The sequence below is a fragment of the Octopus sinensis genome, linkage group LG1, assembly GCF_006345805.1.
Source record: "Octopus sinensis linkage group LG1, ASM634580v1, whole genome shotgun sequence".
NCBI classification, from domain to species: domain Eukaryota; kingdom Metazoa; phylum Mollusca; class Cephalopoda; order Octopoda; family Octopodidae; genus Octopus; species Octopus sinensis.
Genome location: NC_042997.1, coordinates 72,094,912 through 72,114,419, shown reverse-complemented (window position 1 = coordinate 72,114,419; position 19,508 = coordinate 72,094,912). Strand labels below are relative to the sequence as shown.

The 19,508-nt window shown below is 34.6% G+C and overlaps 2 protein-coding genes across 2 annotated transcripts; one reads left to right on the top strand and one right to left on the bottom strand.

Moving 5' to 3' along the window:
- Window positions 1-1,678: 1,678 nt before the first annotated feature.
- On the bottom strand, window positions 1,679-2,107 carry LOC115212789. Its single transcript, XM_029781524.1, has one exon. The coding sequence runs from the start codon at window positions 2,105-2,107 to the stop codon at window positions 1,679-1,681; it is 429 nt and encodes a 142-aa protein (XP_029637384.1).
- Window positions 2,108-15,567: 13,460 nt separating this feature from the next.
- LOC115212705 lies at window positions 15,568-16,086 on the top strand. Its single transcript, XM_029781394.1, has one exon. The coding sequence runs from the start codon at window positions 15,568-15,570 to the stop codon at window positions 16,084-16,086; it is 519 nt and encodes a 172-aa protein (XP_029637254.1).
- The last annotated feature ends 3,422 nt before the right edge of the window (window positions 16,087-19,508 follow it).

The following is a 19,508-nucleotide window of genomic DNA, read 5'->3' as shown; positions in this document are numbered from 1 at the left end:
CGACTTAATTCCTTTGTCTGTACTTGTTTGTCCCCTCAACTTTTAGCTCCCTGTGGGAAATAAAGAAATAAATATTATTGAACCGGGAGCCTAGCTACGGTCTTTCCTTAGCAATTCATAGCCTTACCTACCATTTTGGGTCTTCTGGATACCGAAACCTCTCTCTTTCTCTCATATATATCTTGTATATATATATATATATATATATATATATATATATTTATATATATATATATATATTATATATAATATATATATATATATATATATATATATATATATATATAATTACATATATATATATATATATATTACATATATATATATATATACATGCATATTATATAGAGAGAGATAAATATATACATGCATATATATAGAGAGATAAATATAGATATCGATATACATATTACATACATGCCTATATATATATATATATATATATATATATATATATATATATATATAAATATATGCATACACATATTCATACATTCACATATGTGCACAAATATACACATACATACATGCATAAATACAAACTTACATATGCATGCATGCATGTTTGTTTGTATGTATGTATGTATGTATTTTGCATAGTGCCAAAGATCCCACACTTGCCATCAAAATACAGAACCAGATATTGCAATAGCTTGGGATACAGAGTAACACAGCGCTTCAATATCTTCTCAAAGGACCCGAGAGCAATATTGGATTGATGTAGATGTCTTCAAACAAAACTGTCAAATGTTCCAGATAAACCAACTTCACGGCAGGAAGCGCAAACTAGAAGAGCAACGTCAAACTCACTCATTTGTCAAATATCAGCTATTAAAGAAAGTTTAATGAAGATGTAGAAACATCACGTAGCGATACGCCCCCACCACACACACACACCCACAGGAGGTGCATTCCAAGGTTCTGAGATCTTTTTGGGGAAAGATAGTTATAACTGTCCTAGATTTTTGTGATTTTATTATATCATTACAATACATATCTATTAAGTTGTCCTGCTAAGTTTTGTTATTCCAAATTAAAGGAAACTGCTCCAAAAGCAATTTCAGCACACCCTAATGAACACTGCCTGTCATAACTGACTAGTTTGCAGAATGCGGTCGGGGAGGCAAGCTGGAAGCTCGCTATGCAAGAAATGTGTTAAACTGAACAATTAAATTTCAGAAACTAGATTAACTTGTATAATCCCTGTATATGTTTTTCGCTGGTACAAGAGTTCTGACAAAGCAAGTCCACTGAGAAGCTTATGACAATAAGGGCATCACCTACATCCACTGAATACCCTTTGGCCAGACGGTCAAGAAAGAGTACTTTGTGGAAGTTTTGAGGGAGTTCAAGAAGGTATGTCATCGCAAAAGGCCAGAACACCTGCATGAGTTCACAATTCCATCCTGGTAGCCTGATAGCATCAAATCTGAGCTTCGCCCTCCCTACACTTCGGATCGCTTTTCCTGTGACTTTTGGTTGTTTCCAAAGCTGAAGAAGGACCTCAGAGGAAGTCGTTTTGAAGACATTGAGAAGATGAAGTAGCTCTGGACAGATGGCATCTCCTTGCTTGACACCCTTACTGGTGGAGATAACAAAGCTATATCTGATTTGCATTCAGAGTTTGCACCTTTGAGCAGTTAGATGTATTGTGCCTAGACACCCTGCATTTTCGTAATCAACAGAAGAGATACACAGAGGAAGCTTGTATTCGATCACTCATTCTATGAGCTGTGTTACTGTGAATACATGATCCATCGTTCTTACGGAAACCTGCTTGCTCTTTCGACTGTTGGTCGTCGAGATGCTTCGATAGAATGGTGGCTATGACTTTTGTAAACAGCTTATAGACGCATATGGTTCGACAGATTTTTTTATCACCTTTCATATGAAGTAGGATGGTATTTGACTCTTTCCACAGTGTGGGTATTTTACCCTCTTTCAGGTAGCGATTGGAGCTTATAACGAGGATTTTCCACAGCTCTTCACCTCTACATCTTAACATCACTGGTGTGATACCATATTTCCCGGATTCTTTGTCTGTTTTCATCAGGTTGAGAGCATTTTCGATTTCACTGATAAGAATAGGTGACACTACTTCCAGCATTTGTGGTCGTGTGGGAGCGATTTTCACTGATGATTTAAAAAGCTTGGTGTAAAAACAAGACCTCTTTACATGGGGAACAGTCTATACATGAAGCAACCTGAATAGCCCCAAATGCTCAACACAAAAATGAAATTGGCTACACTACATCCTGGTCAATAACCAGTGCATATTGCAGGCCGTCTCATTAGTAGCGCCATTCAACACAGGCAGTGGTCATTGCTTGCTACGGGCAAATATCGTGATCAATGAAATCAGAGAGAAAATGGTCCAATGAAGAATCAATGCATCAAGGCCTTTGAGGTGAAACAGTTCCAGGAAGCTATCAAGAAGTCAATTTGAAAAGCTAGATGTGAACTACAGTTTGCTGGTCCAGAAACTTAAAAGCTGGATATAGTAAGCAAAAACTGCAAGCCAGCAGGATAGAAGAATTTCGGAGGAGATGAAGGAAATGCAAAAGAAATGGAAAACGATGAAGAGTAACATGAAAGATATGTCGTGTATTCCGTCCTCTGCAAAACGATCAGACAACACCTAAAAATGACTTCGAGAATTATAGATTGAAGGTATTGAAGCAGGCTGCAGATGAAAGAAGTTTTAAAAGATGCAGGAGAGAACTGGCACTCTATAGGTCAGAATTAACGGTGATTAAGAACAAGGATGGCTCATGGTGACAGAAATAGGGGAGAGGCAGTAGGTCAGCAAAACCTTCTATACCAACCTTGTATGTATGTCTGTCTGTCTGTCTATCTGACTGCATGTATGTATGTATACGTGCAGATTTCTATGTTCGTTTTAGGTATGTATTTTCATGCATATAGTTGCATATCTAGACATGCTCATATACGGGGTCTGATCAATAAGTATCCGGAGGCAAGCGACTTCTTTGGGCATATATTTAAGTTTATCAGAAAATTAATGCTGCTCAAGAAGCAGTTTGCCAAGTCTTATGATGTTATCAGCCTCATGTGGGCGAACTTGGTCAAGGGATCACTTCGAGACATGGTAGTTAAAAGATGTTGCCGAAGCGATATGATATGACATTCAAAGGCAGCATATATAAACCTCTTATACTATAAATCCTCATTGTGACTATATATATATATATATATTATATATTATATATATAATATATATATATATATATATAATATATATTATATATATATATTATATATTATATATATATATAATATATGATATATATATATAATTATATAATATAATATAATATATATATATATATAGTCACAATGAGGATTTATAGTATAAATTATAATAAGGCAGAATTGAAAGTAAATTTTTATAAAAATTGGTTTATGGAAAATTAAAAAAGAAAAAATTATAAATCAAACCGGTTTTTCATCGCAAGGCAAATTTTCAAGATTTGGAAGGGGAAAAGAAATTGTTTTAAAATTGAGGAAGGGGAAAAAAGAAATTTACAATGATTTTTTCAAAAAAATAATAATACGTATATACAAAAATTAATAAATAAGTATACCAATACATTGTAGAGTCTTTATGCTTTTAGAGTTCAATAATAGTCCTTGGAAAAGCTTTTTTGGAGGATTAGGATCCATGTGTTTAAATGTAGTGATTAGTTTAAAGCGTTGGGTAAATGTGTGTCAAAACAGGAAACGGGGTAGGAGTTATCCAGTTCCTGTGAGTAAGGGGAGACAACTCTGTGGATTTTATGCTCTTTAATTGGAATGATGGATTTTTTGTCAAACAGGATGCTTATATCAATTTTTTGTCAGATAGGATGCTAGAAAGAGGAGTATGGTCATCGTGGAGTTTGCATATTAAGATGCGTTTGAAATTTTTCGATTAAAAAATTCTCCTTGTTGATTCTTTCTTGTGTAGAGATTCCGTCTTCACATTGGTAGAAAGGGAATATGTGAAATTTAGGATTTTTATCTCTAGCGCAAGAGTCTATGTGGCTACTTTGTGGAATTTGACGGTATTGTGGGAGATTTATCTGTTCTTTATGGACCGATACTCTTCTACGTAAAGGAAGGCTCGTTTGTCCAACATAATTGTGTTGGCAACGGGCGCATGTGAGAACGTAGATGAGGTTCTCGGAAGAACAGGAGAAGTTGGTCTTGATTTTAAACTTTGTTCCTTGTTTGAAAGTAAATTCAGAGCCTCCAAGTAGGAAGGGGCAGGTACCACAGTTAGGGCGTGCACATTTTTTAGCTGATGGGGATGGATGTGGTGTGTGAAGTTTGGCATTTGTTAAGAGTTTTTTCAAAGATTTATGTTGCCTTTTGCATTTAAGGATTTTATGAGTATTGATAATATTATTCATTTTTGGGTCTGTGGACAGTAAGGGGAGGTTTTGTATGATTGTGGTGTATGCTTCGATATTTTTGGGGTTGTGGGCGGAAATGTATGGAAGTATTTTGGGGTTGGGTGTGTTACTGTGTTGGGTGGTTTTCAGTGTATTATTTTTGGCACGTTTTATTCCATAGACTATGAGTGTGGAGGGATATTGGCGTTGTAATAGTGTTTTTTGAGGTCTTGAAGGCGTATTTCTCGAGTTTTGGGATCCGAGACAATGGTGCATATCCCTTTAGCTAAGTTGAAAGGGATATTTATCTTGGTGTGTTTTGGGTGGCATGAACTGAAGAGGAGGTATTGTTGTGAGTCTGTAGGTTTGTGGAAGACGTCTGTTGTGATTTGGTTGTTAGGTGTTTTTATAATTAGGAGATCAAGGAAAGGGAGATGATGTTTGCTGAATTCCATAGTGAATTGAATGTTGGGATGTATGTTGTTCAGTGTGGTTTTGAATTCCAGAAGCTTTTCATAAGATTTTTTCCATATGATGACACAATCATCTAAGTATCTTTTCCAGTTTTCCATTAAGTAGATGTGACTAAGGAAAGGTTTCAAAAGGATGTCCAGGAAATTGCTCAAGCGGTGTGTTTCGCAGGAGGTGCCAGCTACGATGGGCCTTAGTTTTAGGTCCTCCGGTGCTTTGATGTTGATGTGGATGTCAGAGGAGAGTTTGCAGGCTTCGGTTATGGACTTTAGGAAGGCCATAAAAGAGGCTGGGCTTGCATTCTTTCCGTGAGCCCTTGACCGTGTTGGAGTATGAGGGTGGTGAGGTTTTTTAGTGTTTTTTGTTGTTTATAGTTGGTGATTACCTCATAGAAAGTGTTGTTGTTTAGCAAGGAAAGCACTAGGTGTTTATAAAAATCCGTGTCCACAAGGACCACAGTACTACCTTTGTCGGCATCTTTGATAGTAAGGCTTTTGTCCTGTTGTAGGTCTCGTAGGTTTTTCCATTCATCCCTATTAAAGTTGGACTTAACCTTGGTTTTGTATGGGGTAAAGGGGAGACTCTGGATGTGGTTGCAAAAATCGTACAGTGCTTTATTTCTTCCTTTTGATGGTAGGTAGTTACTTTTGTTTTGGACAATTGAATCATCCTCATTGTTGAGGTCTGTAAAAGCTTCTGTTAACCGAAGTTTTCTGCAAAATTCAGAAATGTCATCCTTGGGTGTTCTTGGGTGTTCTTGGGGTAGGTGTGAATTTCAAGCCTCTGGCTAGGATGTTAATTTGGGTTGGTGTAAGGGTTATATTAGAGAGGTTTATTATTTTTGTTTTCTTATTTTGGGTCTGAGTTAGCGGTGGTGCCTGTCTTTTTCCACTCTGTCTAAAAAATGACTGTTGAAGTAAGGGGTGTATTGATTATTAATGTTCTGGTTGTAGGTCTAGGGGTGTTGTTGGGTGGGGAGGTTGGAAGGGGGTAGGTAGTTGTAGTGCTTATGTTGGTATGGGATGTGATGGTTTAAGGTTTTGTGAGAAATGTGGTGGGTTTGTGGGTGTTTGTAGGGTAGACTGTATAGGAGGTTGTAGGGGGGTATGTAGTTATAGTGATTATGTTGGTGTGGGATGTGAGGGTTTGAAGATCTGTAGGAAATGTGGCAGGAATGTTGGTGTTGATTGGGTGGACTGTATGGGGTTCGTTGTGTGGGGATTCTATGTATAGGTGTGGGTAGGATACCTTGTTTGTTATTAGTGTGAGAGTGGGGAGCATTGAGAAGGTAATAATTCCTAGCGTATTATTGATGATTCTTGTCGGTGGGGAAGGAGGGTTAGAATGATTAACGATCCAGGTTTTGAGGTGGGTCTTGCTTGAATTTTTTCGAGGGGGAAAAGGGCTTTTTGTATGGTTGGGGGAGGTTTTGTCCTGTGTGGAGGGGGTTTGGAGAGTATGTGTGTTTGAGGTGTGGTTTGGGGGTGGTGTTTATGGGGGACAGTGGAAGTCTTCGTTATGGGTCCTTTTATGAATGGGTTTTGGGATTTATGGCTTAATATGAATTGTGTTTCATAATTGAGGAAGAAATCTTTGTTGTTTTACCAGCGTTCGTTCTTCAGGCGCGTGACTTCGTGGTTAGGATATTCGTTGTGCCCTTCTGCAAGATAATTTATTTCACGTTGCTCCAGTCGACTAAGATGGCACAGCCTTGTCACACTCTGTTTCGCTGAAGCTCCCTGAGAACTAAGTTAAGGGTACACGTGTCTGTGAATGTCACGAGTAGACTGGAACCCTCGTCGTCGTAAACGACGGAGTGCCAGTTGCCAGATTAGATATATATTCATTCATTCATATATATATATATATAATATATATATATGTAAAGGAATACAAAAAATGGGACAAGAACGCAAAACATCCAGACAGCTAGATGACACAAAAAAGGGAGAAGAAAAAACACGGACGTGTCATTCGAAGTTTTCTTTCCTCAGTCGAGTTCCAAATTATCTTTGCAATTTCGGCAAATTTCTGGCCAGCCCCAAGGAAAAACTCAGATAAGAGCACTAGATTCCTTGGAAGAAAGCTTATAGGGATATTTTTTATCCAAGATACACTGGTTTGATATATTATATTCTGAAGATATATTTCTTCAATGAATATATTATATAAAATATCGTAAAATATGAAATATTATTATCGAGTTAGAAAACAGAGATCTAATGGATACAAATTAATTCATTCGTTTCTACTCTAGGCATAAGGCCCGAAATTTCTGGAATGGGGGTGGCAGTCAATTAGATTGACCCAAGTACGCAACTGGTACTTAATTCATCGACCCCGAGAGGATAAAAGGCAAAGTTGACCTCGACGGAATATAAAACTCAAAACGTAAAGACAGACGAAATATCGCCTAGCATTTCGCCCGGCATGCTAAAGTTTCTGCCACCTCGCCACCTTATATAAATTAATCTAATAATTATTTAACATATTCACCTACAATTGTTTCATTTCACAACCAAAATTAAAACTACAAAACATATATGAATATATAATTTTGCATTTTAAAATACCTTTGATGGAAAAGAATTAATGCGAACAAAGGATCTGGTGATTTTCCATCCAACGTATTTTAAAATGACAAATTATATATATTTATATATGTTTTGTAGCTGTAATTTTGATTGTGAAATGAAACAATTGTAGAGTGAATATGTTAATTAATAAATTAATTTGTATCCATTAGATCTCTCACCGTTTTCTAACCCGATAATGTATGTGTATATATATATACATATATATATATATATATATATATATATATATATATAATATATATATATATATATAATATATATATATATATATATAATAACCCACAGGCACATATACATACATATGTATATGTGTGTGCTGCACTATGGGATCGAACTTAGAACCTTTGTAACTTTTGCTTCATATTCGCATGTCCTTTCTACGCTTATATTTCTTATACCAAACTTCTTCGTTCACATAGACTCTGTGTCTCGCTTTGTCTCTCTTCAAATATATTTTGTGTTTGTCAGACAAATTTTTGTATGGGTGTGTGCATGTGTGTGTGTGTGTGTGTAATTGTTTTAACGGATAAAACTTATTTGTGGTCTCATTCTCTTCTGTTACAAACATTTCAACAGATTATATATATATTTCTTTGGCAAACAATCCCATGACATCCCGCTAAGATTCATATGCAAGTTCCATCATATTGTACCATTAATGACGCATAAGTATTTGTCATAATGTTTACCTTTTAGAATAAAGCCAAACAATCCTAGTATTTAATTTGAAGGTCATTTTGAAGTATATTTTGACCTTACAAATGCGCAGCACGAAACTTTATGGTTTGGTTCTACTCACTTTGGAATACTTGAAAGGAAATTTTTTACATGTAGAAAATAGAGTAGGAACAAGGTCTAATATATTTTATATAAACAACAGTCATCTGACAGGGAGGTAAAATTCTCTGAAACAACATCTCCAGCTTTTGATTTAAACATTTACTTTATATTTTGTTGTCTTGTAAATGTTGCAAGAATTCTGCTGTTTCAAAGTATATTCCTGCAGTTTTCAAATTTTCACAACTTTAGAGTTATGCTGGTTGATATATTAAAAAATTGGAAGACTTACATGTTTCGAATTAGCGTGTTTTCCGCCATTTTGGCATTCTACTGCAAGTTGCATTTCAAGAAGTTGATGAAGGATGGGTTGGAGGGATCATGAAAACTCTTTCGCTATAGCAATTAGACAGAGAAAAATGTCCTGTCCTTCATTGCCATAGTGAGCGATGGCGTGATTCAAACTCAACTCCAAAGACAACAACAACCGAGTACTAAATGAAATACGTACGCATGCGCAATGACAGCCTTCAGTAGAATGAAAGTTCTATATTGTCTGACTGATTGGGGTCTGAGATCCTAACAGTATTCCAGATGCATGACACCCACCTTAATCCAGGCTTGAATTTGATATTAACTCCGTGGCAAAAATGTCACTGGCAAAGGCGAACATGAATGCATATTATCCACCACGGCATTCTGAACAGGCCGTGCAGATGGACCTTCTCATCTGTAGAATACGGCCGTTCTATAAAAACAGAACTAGCATGCGCACTCACTAGAGAACATTGCACGGAACTGAGAAAAAAGTATAATTTGGAGAGATGTTACGAATATCAACCTAACGGAGTATAAGAAAAGGAATTTAAGTTGTAGCATTTCAGTATTGAAAATGGGTCAGGTAAGACAAAACATTGAAGCAAAAGTACCACAAATTGTTATCGTGAACGAAATGAAAGATATAGCCGAATAATTTTTAAGGCATCTCCGCGGGACAACAGAATGTACGAGAAAAAATAAACTTTGAAAAATACCAAAACCTAAAAAGTGCAAGGATGTGGACCATAAAAAATACTAGAATGGTCAGAGTGGTAACGAAGGATCTTGATATTCATGCATATTTACTTTCAAAAAGCTGCTTAACTTTGTAAAAAAAAGTTGTACTTAAAGAAGCATAAAACTATTTAGCAGAAATAGATATTCCACCCATGGATTTCTCAAAAGTCACAAACAACGCTTCACTTGAGGTACGCTTCGTTATGTAATTAAAGAAAAGATTGAAGCAGAAATGATTACAACATGATAACTCTCTATAATAACTATTCCCAAAACAACTATATTGATTGGATTGTGACAAACAACAGAGTTCCAACTGGTTCTTTGAACTGCATTCAATGAGAATATAAAATCCTGGGGATTGCCATTCAGGATCAGTGTCGCTGAATGAAATATTTCCCAAAGTATATTTTGAAGCAGACTTTCAAGCTGGAATGCTGCTCGAGTGATAGGTTTGATATGTCCATCAACCACATACTAAATGGATGATCCACATTGCATAAGAACATACCAGAAACTTTGATAGCTTTTCTACCTAAGAACATTAGAAGACATGCAAAGAAATCAAGATCACTGCTACAGAAATATCATATAAGCATGTACCAGAGGATACAGTAGTAAATAAAGTGTTATGATTCTCTAGGATTACCGGTAAAAAGAGACTAGGTTACTAGACGGAAGAGCCTAACAAGCGATTAATGTCTTGTAGACTAATTGTGTGCCTTGCTTAAGTGGCAATAACATTGAGACTGTAAGAGAGGGAAACAAAGAGCCTTGTTATAAGAGAGGTATTATGACGGAATTTTCAGAGCGAAGGACAAATGCTTAACAGGTTTTGGTAAGGACCCTTTAAGTTACAGTTTCAAATCCCGTGAGAAATGTGACATTTAATCTGGGTCAAGAAAATTAAGTACAATTCAAATGGTTTCGGTACTATCGGCTATACTATCGACATATAAACTCTATTCTTGTGCCGATTTTAGAGGCCATCTTGTTTCTATTATTAATTGTCTGTTTCCGAAAACACTCAAACACAGACTTATACACACAGACACAGACACACATGCGCCAACACTCAGATACACATGCGCAAACACACAAATACACGTACATACAAATATACAAAGACAGGCAGACAGAAGCAAAGAGCAGACATATATAACAGACACATAGATATACAAAGGCACGTATAAGTCACACGTTCATAAACAAACACACAATACGAATAACATTCCTGTGAAATGTTGACATAAATACACAGACTATAAATACTTGTTTCACCAAACATCGTAAAATGACTATTATTTCTTAAACCTGTCTCCCCATTCTCATTATTCTACATATGTATGCGTGTGTGTGTGTGTATATATATATATATATATATATATATATATATATATATATATATATATATATATATATTATATGGGTGTGTGTGTGTGTGTGTGTGTATGTATGTATGTATGTATTATGTATATATGTATGTATGTATGTATGTATGTATGTATGTATGTATGTATGTATATCCTTCTGTGTGTCTCTCTCTGTATGTGTATGTGGGTTACGAGTCTGTCAAACTTTTCGAAATATAAATCCTCCTTAAATACTCTCTTAATAACGGTGCGAGCCTTATATGTTAACACACAAACACTATTTCTCTTTCTCTCTCTCATACACACACACAGACGCACATACACATACACAAACACACACACACATGGATGTATAAATATACATATCTAATATATGTGTATACATATTCTTATCAGATCTGTTTATGGAGTTTATAGATATATGTGAGTGTGTGTATATATATATGTATGTTTATATATATACATACATACATATATATTATATATTATATATATATATATATATATATATAATATATATATATATATATATTATACATACATATGCATGTATATGTATATATGTGTGTGTGTTTTACATGCTTAGTCGTTAGTCGCAATCGACTATAACTTACTTGTTTGTACCACGCTTTTGTTAATTGTTTTAAGTGTCTATGCAGTCGTGAGCAGTCATACAGACCCTCTCGATTCTCCCTCCTTTGACCCAGCAGAACAACGACTCTGTGGCAGGCGGAGGTAGAGAGTGTTTTACGTCACCTTGTTCGGAGTTAAACGTTGTTGATCTTCGGATGAAGTAACGTTGTCTGAAATCAGGTTTTAATAAATAATCTTGCACTTTATTTTTATTTCAAGTTCCTACTTTTCGCTCCCATGAAAAAAAAATGCCTATTTGCTTCTTTCCCTCTCTAAATCTCCACGTGCATATACATACATGCATGTATATATATATATATATATATATATATATATATAGATATATATATATATATATATATATATATATATATATATATATATATATATATATATATATATATATATATGTATATATCTATACAATATGTTACATTACTCGGTAGTCAAGATAAAACTCTGAGTTTCAGATGCCGAAGTGGAAATCCACAACACCATCTCTTCGGTTATCTGGCTATTTGAAAAACGTTATGAAAAAAAATATTTTTTCATAACGTTTTTCAAATAGCCAGATAACCGAAGAGATGTGTTGTGGATTTCCACTTCGGTATCTGAAACTCAGAGTTTATCTTGACTACCGAGTAATGTAACATATTGTATAGATAAATTTCCTCTATTTACATAATATTGAGGTTCTCTCTTTCTTTTGTTATCTTACCGTTTTATCAATATATATGTATATATATATATTATAATATATATAATATATATATATATATTATATATATATAGCATATATGCATATGTGTTATATATATATATGCATATATGCATGTATATATATATATATATATATATATTATATATATATATATAATATATATATATATTATAAATAAATATATATATATATATATATATATATATATAATATATATATAATAAATATTAGGGAATAAATCCAAATTTACAGGGAAAAAATCAGATTTAGGATTAAATCCAATTTTATAGTAAAATATTATATAATATTATTAGAGACAAAACACTATTTTGCAAAACAACACACAGGAAAGACTTAATCAATACATAAAATTTTATAAAAAGTAAAAAAAACCGCCACTACAATTGTTTCTTGTCTTGATCGACAATCTTCAGGTGGACTTCCAATCTAAAATATCAATATTTTAAAAATATAAAAATAATAATTTAAAATAATTAAAGTATTAATGAAAAATATAAAATATAAATCTATTTATAACCTATATATAATCCATATATAATCAATATATAAACAATATATAAACTAAAATAAACCTATCAACAATTAAATATAAAATATAAAATATAAAATATAAAATATAAAAAATATAAAAAATAAACTATATATACACCCATACACATATAACTAATATATAACCATATCTAAATACATACACTAAATCACACACCTATATATATATATATCCCTATACATACAATAAAAACGTCTAGGCAACGATAAATAAATAAAATAGCTAAATACTTCAACACAATACTTTTCATACTCCCTCACACACACCATACAACCCACATTCCCGCTCTAGAAACGGACATCACTTAAAATTATGAACGGAGAAATGGAATAAATGGAATTAAAAATTATATTCACTTGGTAAAACGAACACTACTTAAAAATTATGAATGAATAATGCAATACAACAACAGACACATCGCAAATAGACACAAATTACTACGAATTCCTTAACAAAACTACCATGATAAACCAAAACTCATAAAAACATATAATGATAAAATCTCCCTTTACTAAACTCTATAACAATTGTAGTGGCGGGTTTTTGACTTTTTATTAAAATTTTATGTATTGATTAAGTCTTTCCTTGTTTGTTTTGCAAAATAGTGGTTTTGTCTCTAATAATATTATATATATATATATATATATATATATATATATATATATATATATATATATGTAAATATATAAATATTATATATATATATCTATTATATATATACTTTATTTAAAGCAGCAGAAAATTCATATATATATATAGTTCATGTGATCCCAACTTCATTAAAGTTTCACCCCCTTCCCCTCATTCCCTCTTTCTCTCAATATCCAATCCCTTCCCTTATATGAAGTAATCTACCCCGCATTCATTCTTTATCGAGTGAAGAAACGGTATGGACGATTTGTTTTGGAGTCTTGCAATATCATGTACGCCTATGAGGATTTACTTTCCCAATGAAACTTGGTTTTTTCTCAAACTCTTTCTCAAACCTGTTATAATGTGATACATGTCTTTCGTGTGGTAATTGTACGCGACTGAAGAAGGCTTTTGATCTATCTGTTGTATCAATTTTGCATTGATATAAGAATAAGTTGTTCAATAAAGCCGAAAACATATGTACCGCAAAATCCTTTGCGTCCTGTTTTCCTTTTGATACACACACACACACACACACACACACACACTCACACACACACACACACACACACACACACACACACACACACACACACACACACACACACACACACACACATATATATATATATATATAAAAAATTGAGATGTGTGTCTATTCACTTTTTACGCGAAAACAGCTTCACCAATTGCACCCATACTTGTGATACATGAATAATTCCACCTCGGACAAATTATAGGATCTTCATTTGATTTTTTAATTAAAAATAAAGGATATTACTTGATTTTATATATTATTAGATTCACCTCTTTAAAAAGGTTTCTCAATGTCAACTTCCGCTATTGACGTAAAAAGGGCGAAGTCTGTTCCTGTCTAATTTTAATGTTTTAATTCGCTATTTGTAAACAACTACAATAAATTAGTGAAAGGAATATTTATTAAGTTCATAAATTTAAATATTCGGTACGCTTTTAACGTGCTTTTATTTATACGATTTTTTCATTCCATGTCTAACTCATTCATTGTTTGCAATTTTCTCTCTCTCCCCCTCTCTCTCACACACACACACACACACACACACCACACACACACACACAACACACACACACACACACACACACACACACACACACACACACACATACACACACACACACCAGGTTTGATTTCTTTATTACACAAAATCACGTTAAAATTTTGCAATTCAAAATGGGACGTCCAAAGTATATGGGCATTATTTTGCTTGAACTCAAACGCTTCGTTAATTTCCGTAAACATTTTTTATTTATTTTCTTTTTCATGCCGTGTTCAGCTCTATGTATTTGTAGTCAGTCACATACGCACACGTGTGTTTTTGTATGTACGTTTATATACATTTATGTATGTGTGTGTGTGAGTGAGTGAAGGGGTTTGTTATCATGTATACGTACAAACATAAATACATATGCATACATCTTTTTGGAATGTATGTGTGTGTGTGAGAGAGAGAGAGAGCGAGAGAGAGATGTCTAAGTGGCTCTCTCTCTCTCTCTCTCACACACACACACACACATACATACAAGAATGATGTATGCCTATTTATTTATGTATGTACGTATACATGACAACATACCCCTTTACTTGCTTTCACTGTCTCTCTCTCTCACACATACATGCACACGCACGCGTCCATTCCACCTGATGTTTAATACTGTATGTATATGTATCTGTGCGTGCGTGCGTGCGGCGTTCCACAATCATCAGAAAAATCAGAGGAATTTTCTTTCTTGATGCTCCTGGTGGCACAGATAAAACATTTGTAACATTGTTTCTCTCTAAGGTAAGGTAACAAAAAAGAATTGCAGTTGCTGTACCATTGTCTAGCTTTGCTGCCACCATTCTTCCAGGAGGACGAACAGCTAATTCTGCTTTTAAATTACCTCGAAACCTGGTCACAAGTGAAGGTCCAATTTGTAACATAAGCAAAGATTCAGGCTCAGCAGAAGTATTGTGTCACCTTATCGTTTGGGATGAATGCACCATGTCACATAGAGGTGCAATGGAAGCTCTTGGTAAGACCTTACAGGACATTAGTGGCATCAATATGGAAGGAATTGCATTAGTTTCATCGGGAAACTTCAGACAGGCATTACCAGTCCTTCTGGGACGAACGAGAATTGATGGAATAAAACCATGCATTAAGTCTTCACACTTATGGAATAAAGTCATGAAATTCTCCTTCAATACTAACGTGCCAGCTTCATTACATGGGGACAGTTTTCAACCTAGCTCCTCCAATTACAAAATGGGAAAGTGCCATTTGATGGGAATGGTGATATCAGTTTGCCTCATATTACTATCATGGTGAATTCCCCAGCTGAATTGAAGAACAGGGTATTGCTAGACTTAAGTAACAATTATAATTCACATAAATGGTTGTGCGAAAGGGCAAAAAATGATACAGTAGCAAGGATTAACCATCAATTAATGAATAAGATTCCAACATTCATTAAGAAGTACAAATCAGTTGATTCAGTCCTTGATGAAAATCAAGCTATCCATTACTTAACAGAGTTCCTTAATTCTCTTGATTCACCAGGAAATTATCCACATAAACTTTTTCTGAAGGTAGGAGTCCCAATAATGCTTCTAAGAAATTTAGATCCTCCTAAATTAGGTAATGAGATGAGGTTGATTGTGAAGACATTGTCACCTAATCTAACAGAAGCTATCATCATCCCTGGATGTTCCTCTGGGGAAGAGGTCTTCATTCCAAGAATTCCAATCAAACCAACATACTATTTGAGTTCAAACGAACACAATTCCCAATGCGACTTTGCCTTGCAATGTCTATTAAAAAAGCTTAAGGCCAGTCTTTGAAATTTACTGGTTTGCTTTTCTCATGGTCAGCTTTATGTAGGGTAGGTAATTTGCAAGACGTATTTGTCTATGCTCCAAACCAGAAAACAAAGAATGTATGAAGAAGGTCTTACATAATTTCCTTCAACATATGTGGTAGAATTTATCTCCTTTCATAAAAGTGGTAAATCTTGTATTTTCATTTATTACTATCATTATTTTGCATTATGAATTCAGAATTGATTTCCCAATTAAGGAATAAATTGTATCCCAATTGAAGAATAAATTGAATTTAGAATAACAAATTTCTATACAAGATATTTTGCTTTTTTTTCCCAATATGTAAGGAAAAATTTCATTGCCAGGCAACGCCGGGTGCCTCTGTTTGTATATAATATATATAATATATATATATATATATATATATATATATACAGGGGTTGGACAAAATGATGGAAACACCTTAAATTTTCAAACAAATTTATTTAAATATGGTGTAGGACTGCCTTTAACAGTAATTACAGTTTGAACTCTACAAGGTATGGACTCGTACAAAGTTTGAATGGTTTCCAAAGGAATTTTGTCCATTCTTCATCTAAAACAGTCTCCAGTTCTTGTAGTGATGATGGTGGAGGATATCGAGGCCTTACTTGTTTTTCTAAAATGTACTATAAATGTTCAATAATATTAAGATCTGGAGACTGTTTTGGTCAGATAAGATGTTCAACTTCACCGGAATGTTCCTCGTGCTATTCAGTAACAACTTTAGCTGTGTGAATTATCATCCTGAAAGATTGCGTTTCCCTTCGGAAACAGTTCCGCAAGCATAGAATGAATTTGATCAGATAAAATGCTTAAATAGTCTTGACTATTGATTCTGCTTTGAAAGGAAACCATTGGGGCGGCGAATTTCCAAGATATAGCCTCCCCTCAGATCATCACAGATCTTCCTCCATGTTTTACAGTTGGAAGAAGGCAGTAGGGTCAAATGCTTCTTTTGGCTGTCTCCACACGTATACTCGGCCTGTGGTCAAAAATAAAGTAAAGGATGACTCGTCCGAGAAAATAACATTTTCCCACTGCTCTAGGGACCAATTCTGTAGGTTTTTAATCCACTCTAAACGCTTTGCGACGTTTGTTTTTGAAAGTAGTGGTTTCCTGATTGCAGCCTGCCCGTGAAATCTGACTTTGCGCAGCTCCCGGCGAACTGTTTTTGTGGAAACTGGGTTTTCGAGGTGATCATTAATTTCTGCAGTAATTTTGGGAGCTGTACTTTTGTGATCCTTTCTAACAATTCGCGTAAGGGTCCGACAGTCCCTATCTGAAAGTTTTGGTTTTCTTCCGGAGTTTTGTCGCAGCAAGGAGGTTTTCCCCTCTTTCTCAAAGGCTGTCATTACTTTAGAGACAGTACTTCTTGATACACCAAACATTTCGGCTGTTTTCGTTACGTTAGCGCCTGCCATACAAACCCCAACAATTTGACCTCTTTGAAAGTCCGATGCACCTGTCATTTTAATGAAATTTAATTACTTTTTTCTCATAATATCTGAAAAGAAATATCAATTTTAGCGAAACATATTAAGCAACACTATTAATAAATCAAAAAACATAAAAATAAACAAGCATTTGACGGTTTTATATGTATTTGGAAATTATGATGCTAGTTGTTTCCATTACTTTGTTCAACCCCTGTATATATCATATACGCACATATATATATTACGAAGTTTGTACTTGTTTGACAAGTGATTTAATCTGAGAACGTATGTTGAGACTAAAACAATTATATCATGTAATAGGCATTTTTGCCATATAAAACATATATAAAGCTGTTGTATTCACTCTCGGAAACGGCGAAATTGTGTCAGTTTCTTAGACATTAAGAGCGACGAAACAATTTTACACTTCATAGTAAACAACACAATTGAAAAAATTAATGTAAGTGTAACAGTTTTCTGTGCGTAAGTGTTAGTATGTATATGTGTGTGTGTGAGTGTGTGTATGTGTGTGAATGTGTGTGTGTGAGTGTGCGCGCATGTATATATGTATGTATGTATGTATGTATGTATGTATGTATGTATGTGTTATGCTTGTGTATGCATATAAATATGAATGCATGTGTGTGCTTCTGAGTTTGTGTGTGTGTATTTTGATCTAGTCAAAGTATTCTGACCCAGTCATTCATACGTCTGGAGAGATATTGTAGATAAATATGAAAACATGAAAATACTCTTAGAGATGAATTCTTCCTCCGAATCTAGAAAGTTAGTAATGCGTTTCGAAAAGACCATAGATGTTTATGGTTTCGGCGCCGAATTTCAACTGAGACAAAGTCGAAGGTCTAGAATATTTGTGCTTTGCTTTCGTTCCTATTCACGTGAGACCAGGGTTACTTCTTCGAGACATGAAAAGTCTATAGTGATTTCCTCATCAGTGTCTCCGCCGGGTCCTGAGTGTCCGATGTTAGACATATATGTAAGTGGCGTTGAAGTCCCCGAACGGAGTTAGACTACCAATATAATGTACTTCTTACCTCAGCACCGAGCACCATGGAGCGTTATGAGGTTAGGATGGAAGATGATCAGATCCCCAAGCGATTTGTATATTTTGAGTTGGTCCAGAGTAAAAGACCAGCGCATAAATCGAAATTACGTTATCAAGACCGCACGAAAAATGTACTTCAGAAAATAAATATCTTGAGAATGGATGGGAAAAGCTCACTTTAGATTGTTCATTGTGGAAGAAAGCAATGCATGATGGAAGGAGAAAGTTCGAACGAAATCCTATCGAACATGAAAAACACAGGAGAGATATTCGTAAGGGTATTAACGTTAAGATGCCTGAATATGTTAACGCAAAGCCTGATTTAACATGTAACGTGTGTGTGGTGTCTGTCAGTCAGTGGTTCTCAACTGGGGTCCTTATGGTCCTTGGGGGTCCATATAAAATTTTCTCCTTAAAATTTATGAGCAATAAATTGGTTATACTTCTACAATATGCAAAATGTTTTAACAATTGTTTTTACACAATAATGCTTAATTATAAAAATATAATAGAAATTTTTAAGCATCAAATGGCTATGGGGGTCCAGTAGAGTAAAATAGGAAACAAAGTATGTGTGTAGGGGGCATAAGTAAAGAATGGTTGAGAACCACTGGTAAAGCAGGCCTCAGAAGTCATTAGAAAAGCCACACACACAACACACACACACACACACACACACACACACACACAAAACATACACACATGCACACACTGAGACACACACACACAAGGAGATTGTTAATTATACATTATACAGCATCTCTACTAGTGTAGAAAAAAACTTGTACCAGGATGCAGACTGAAAGGTCTTACGAAGTTTCACCGAAACAATACTGCAACACCTACTGCTAGTGGCATTGGTGATAATTGCATTAAGTTACCGATTTGTATCTTAAAAT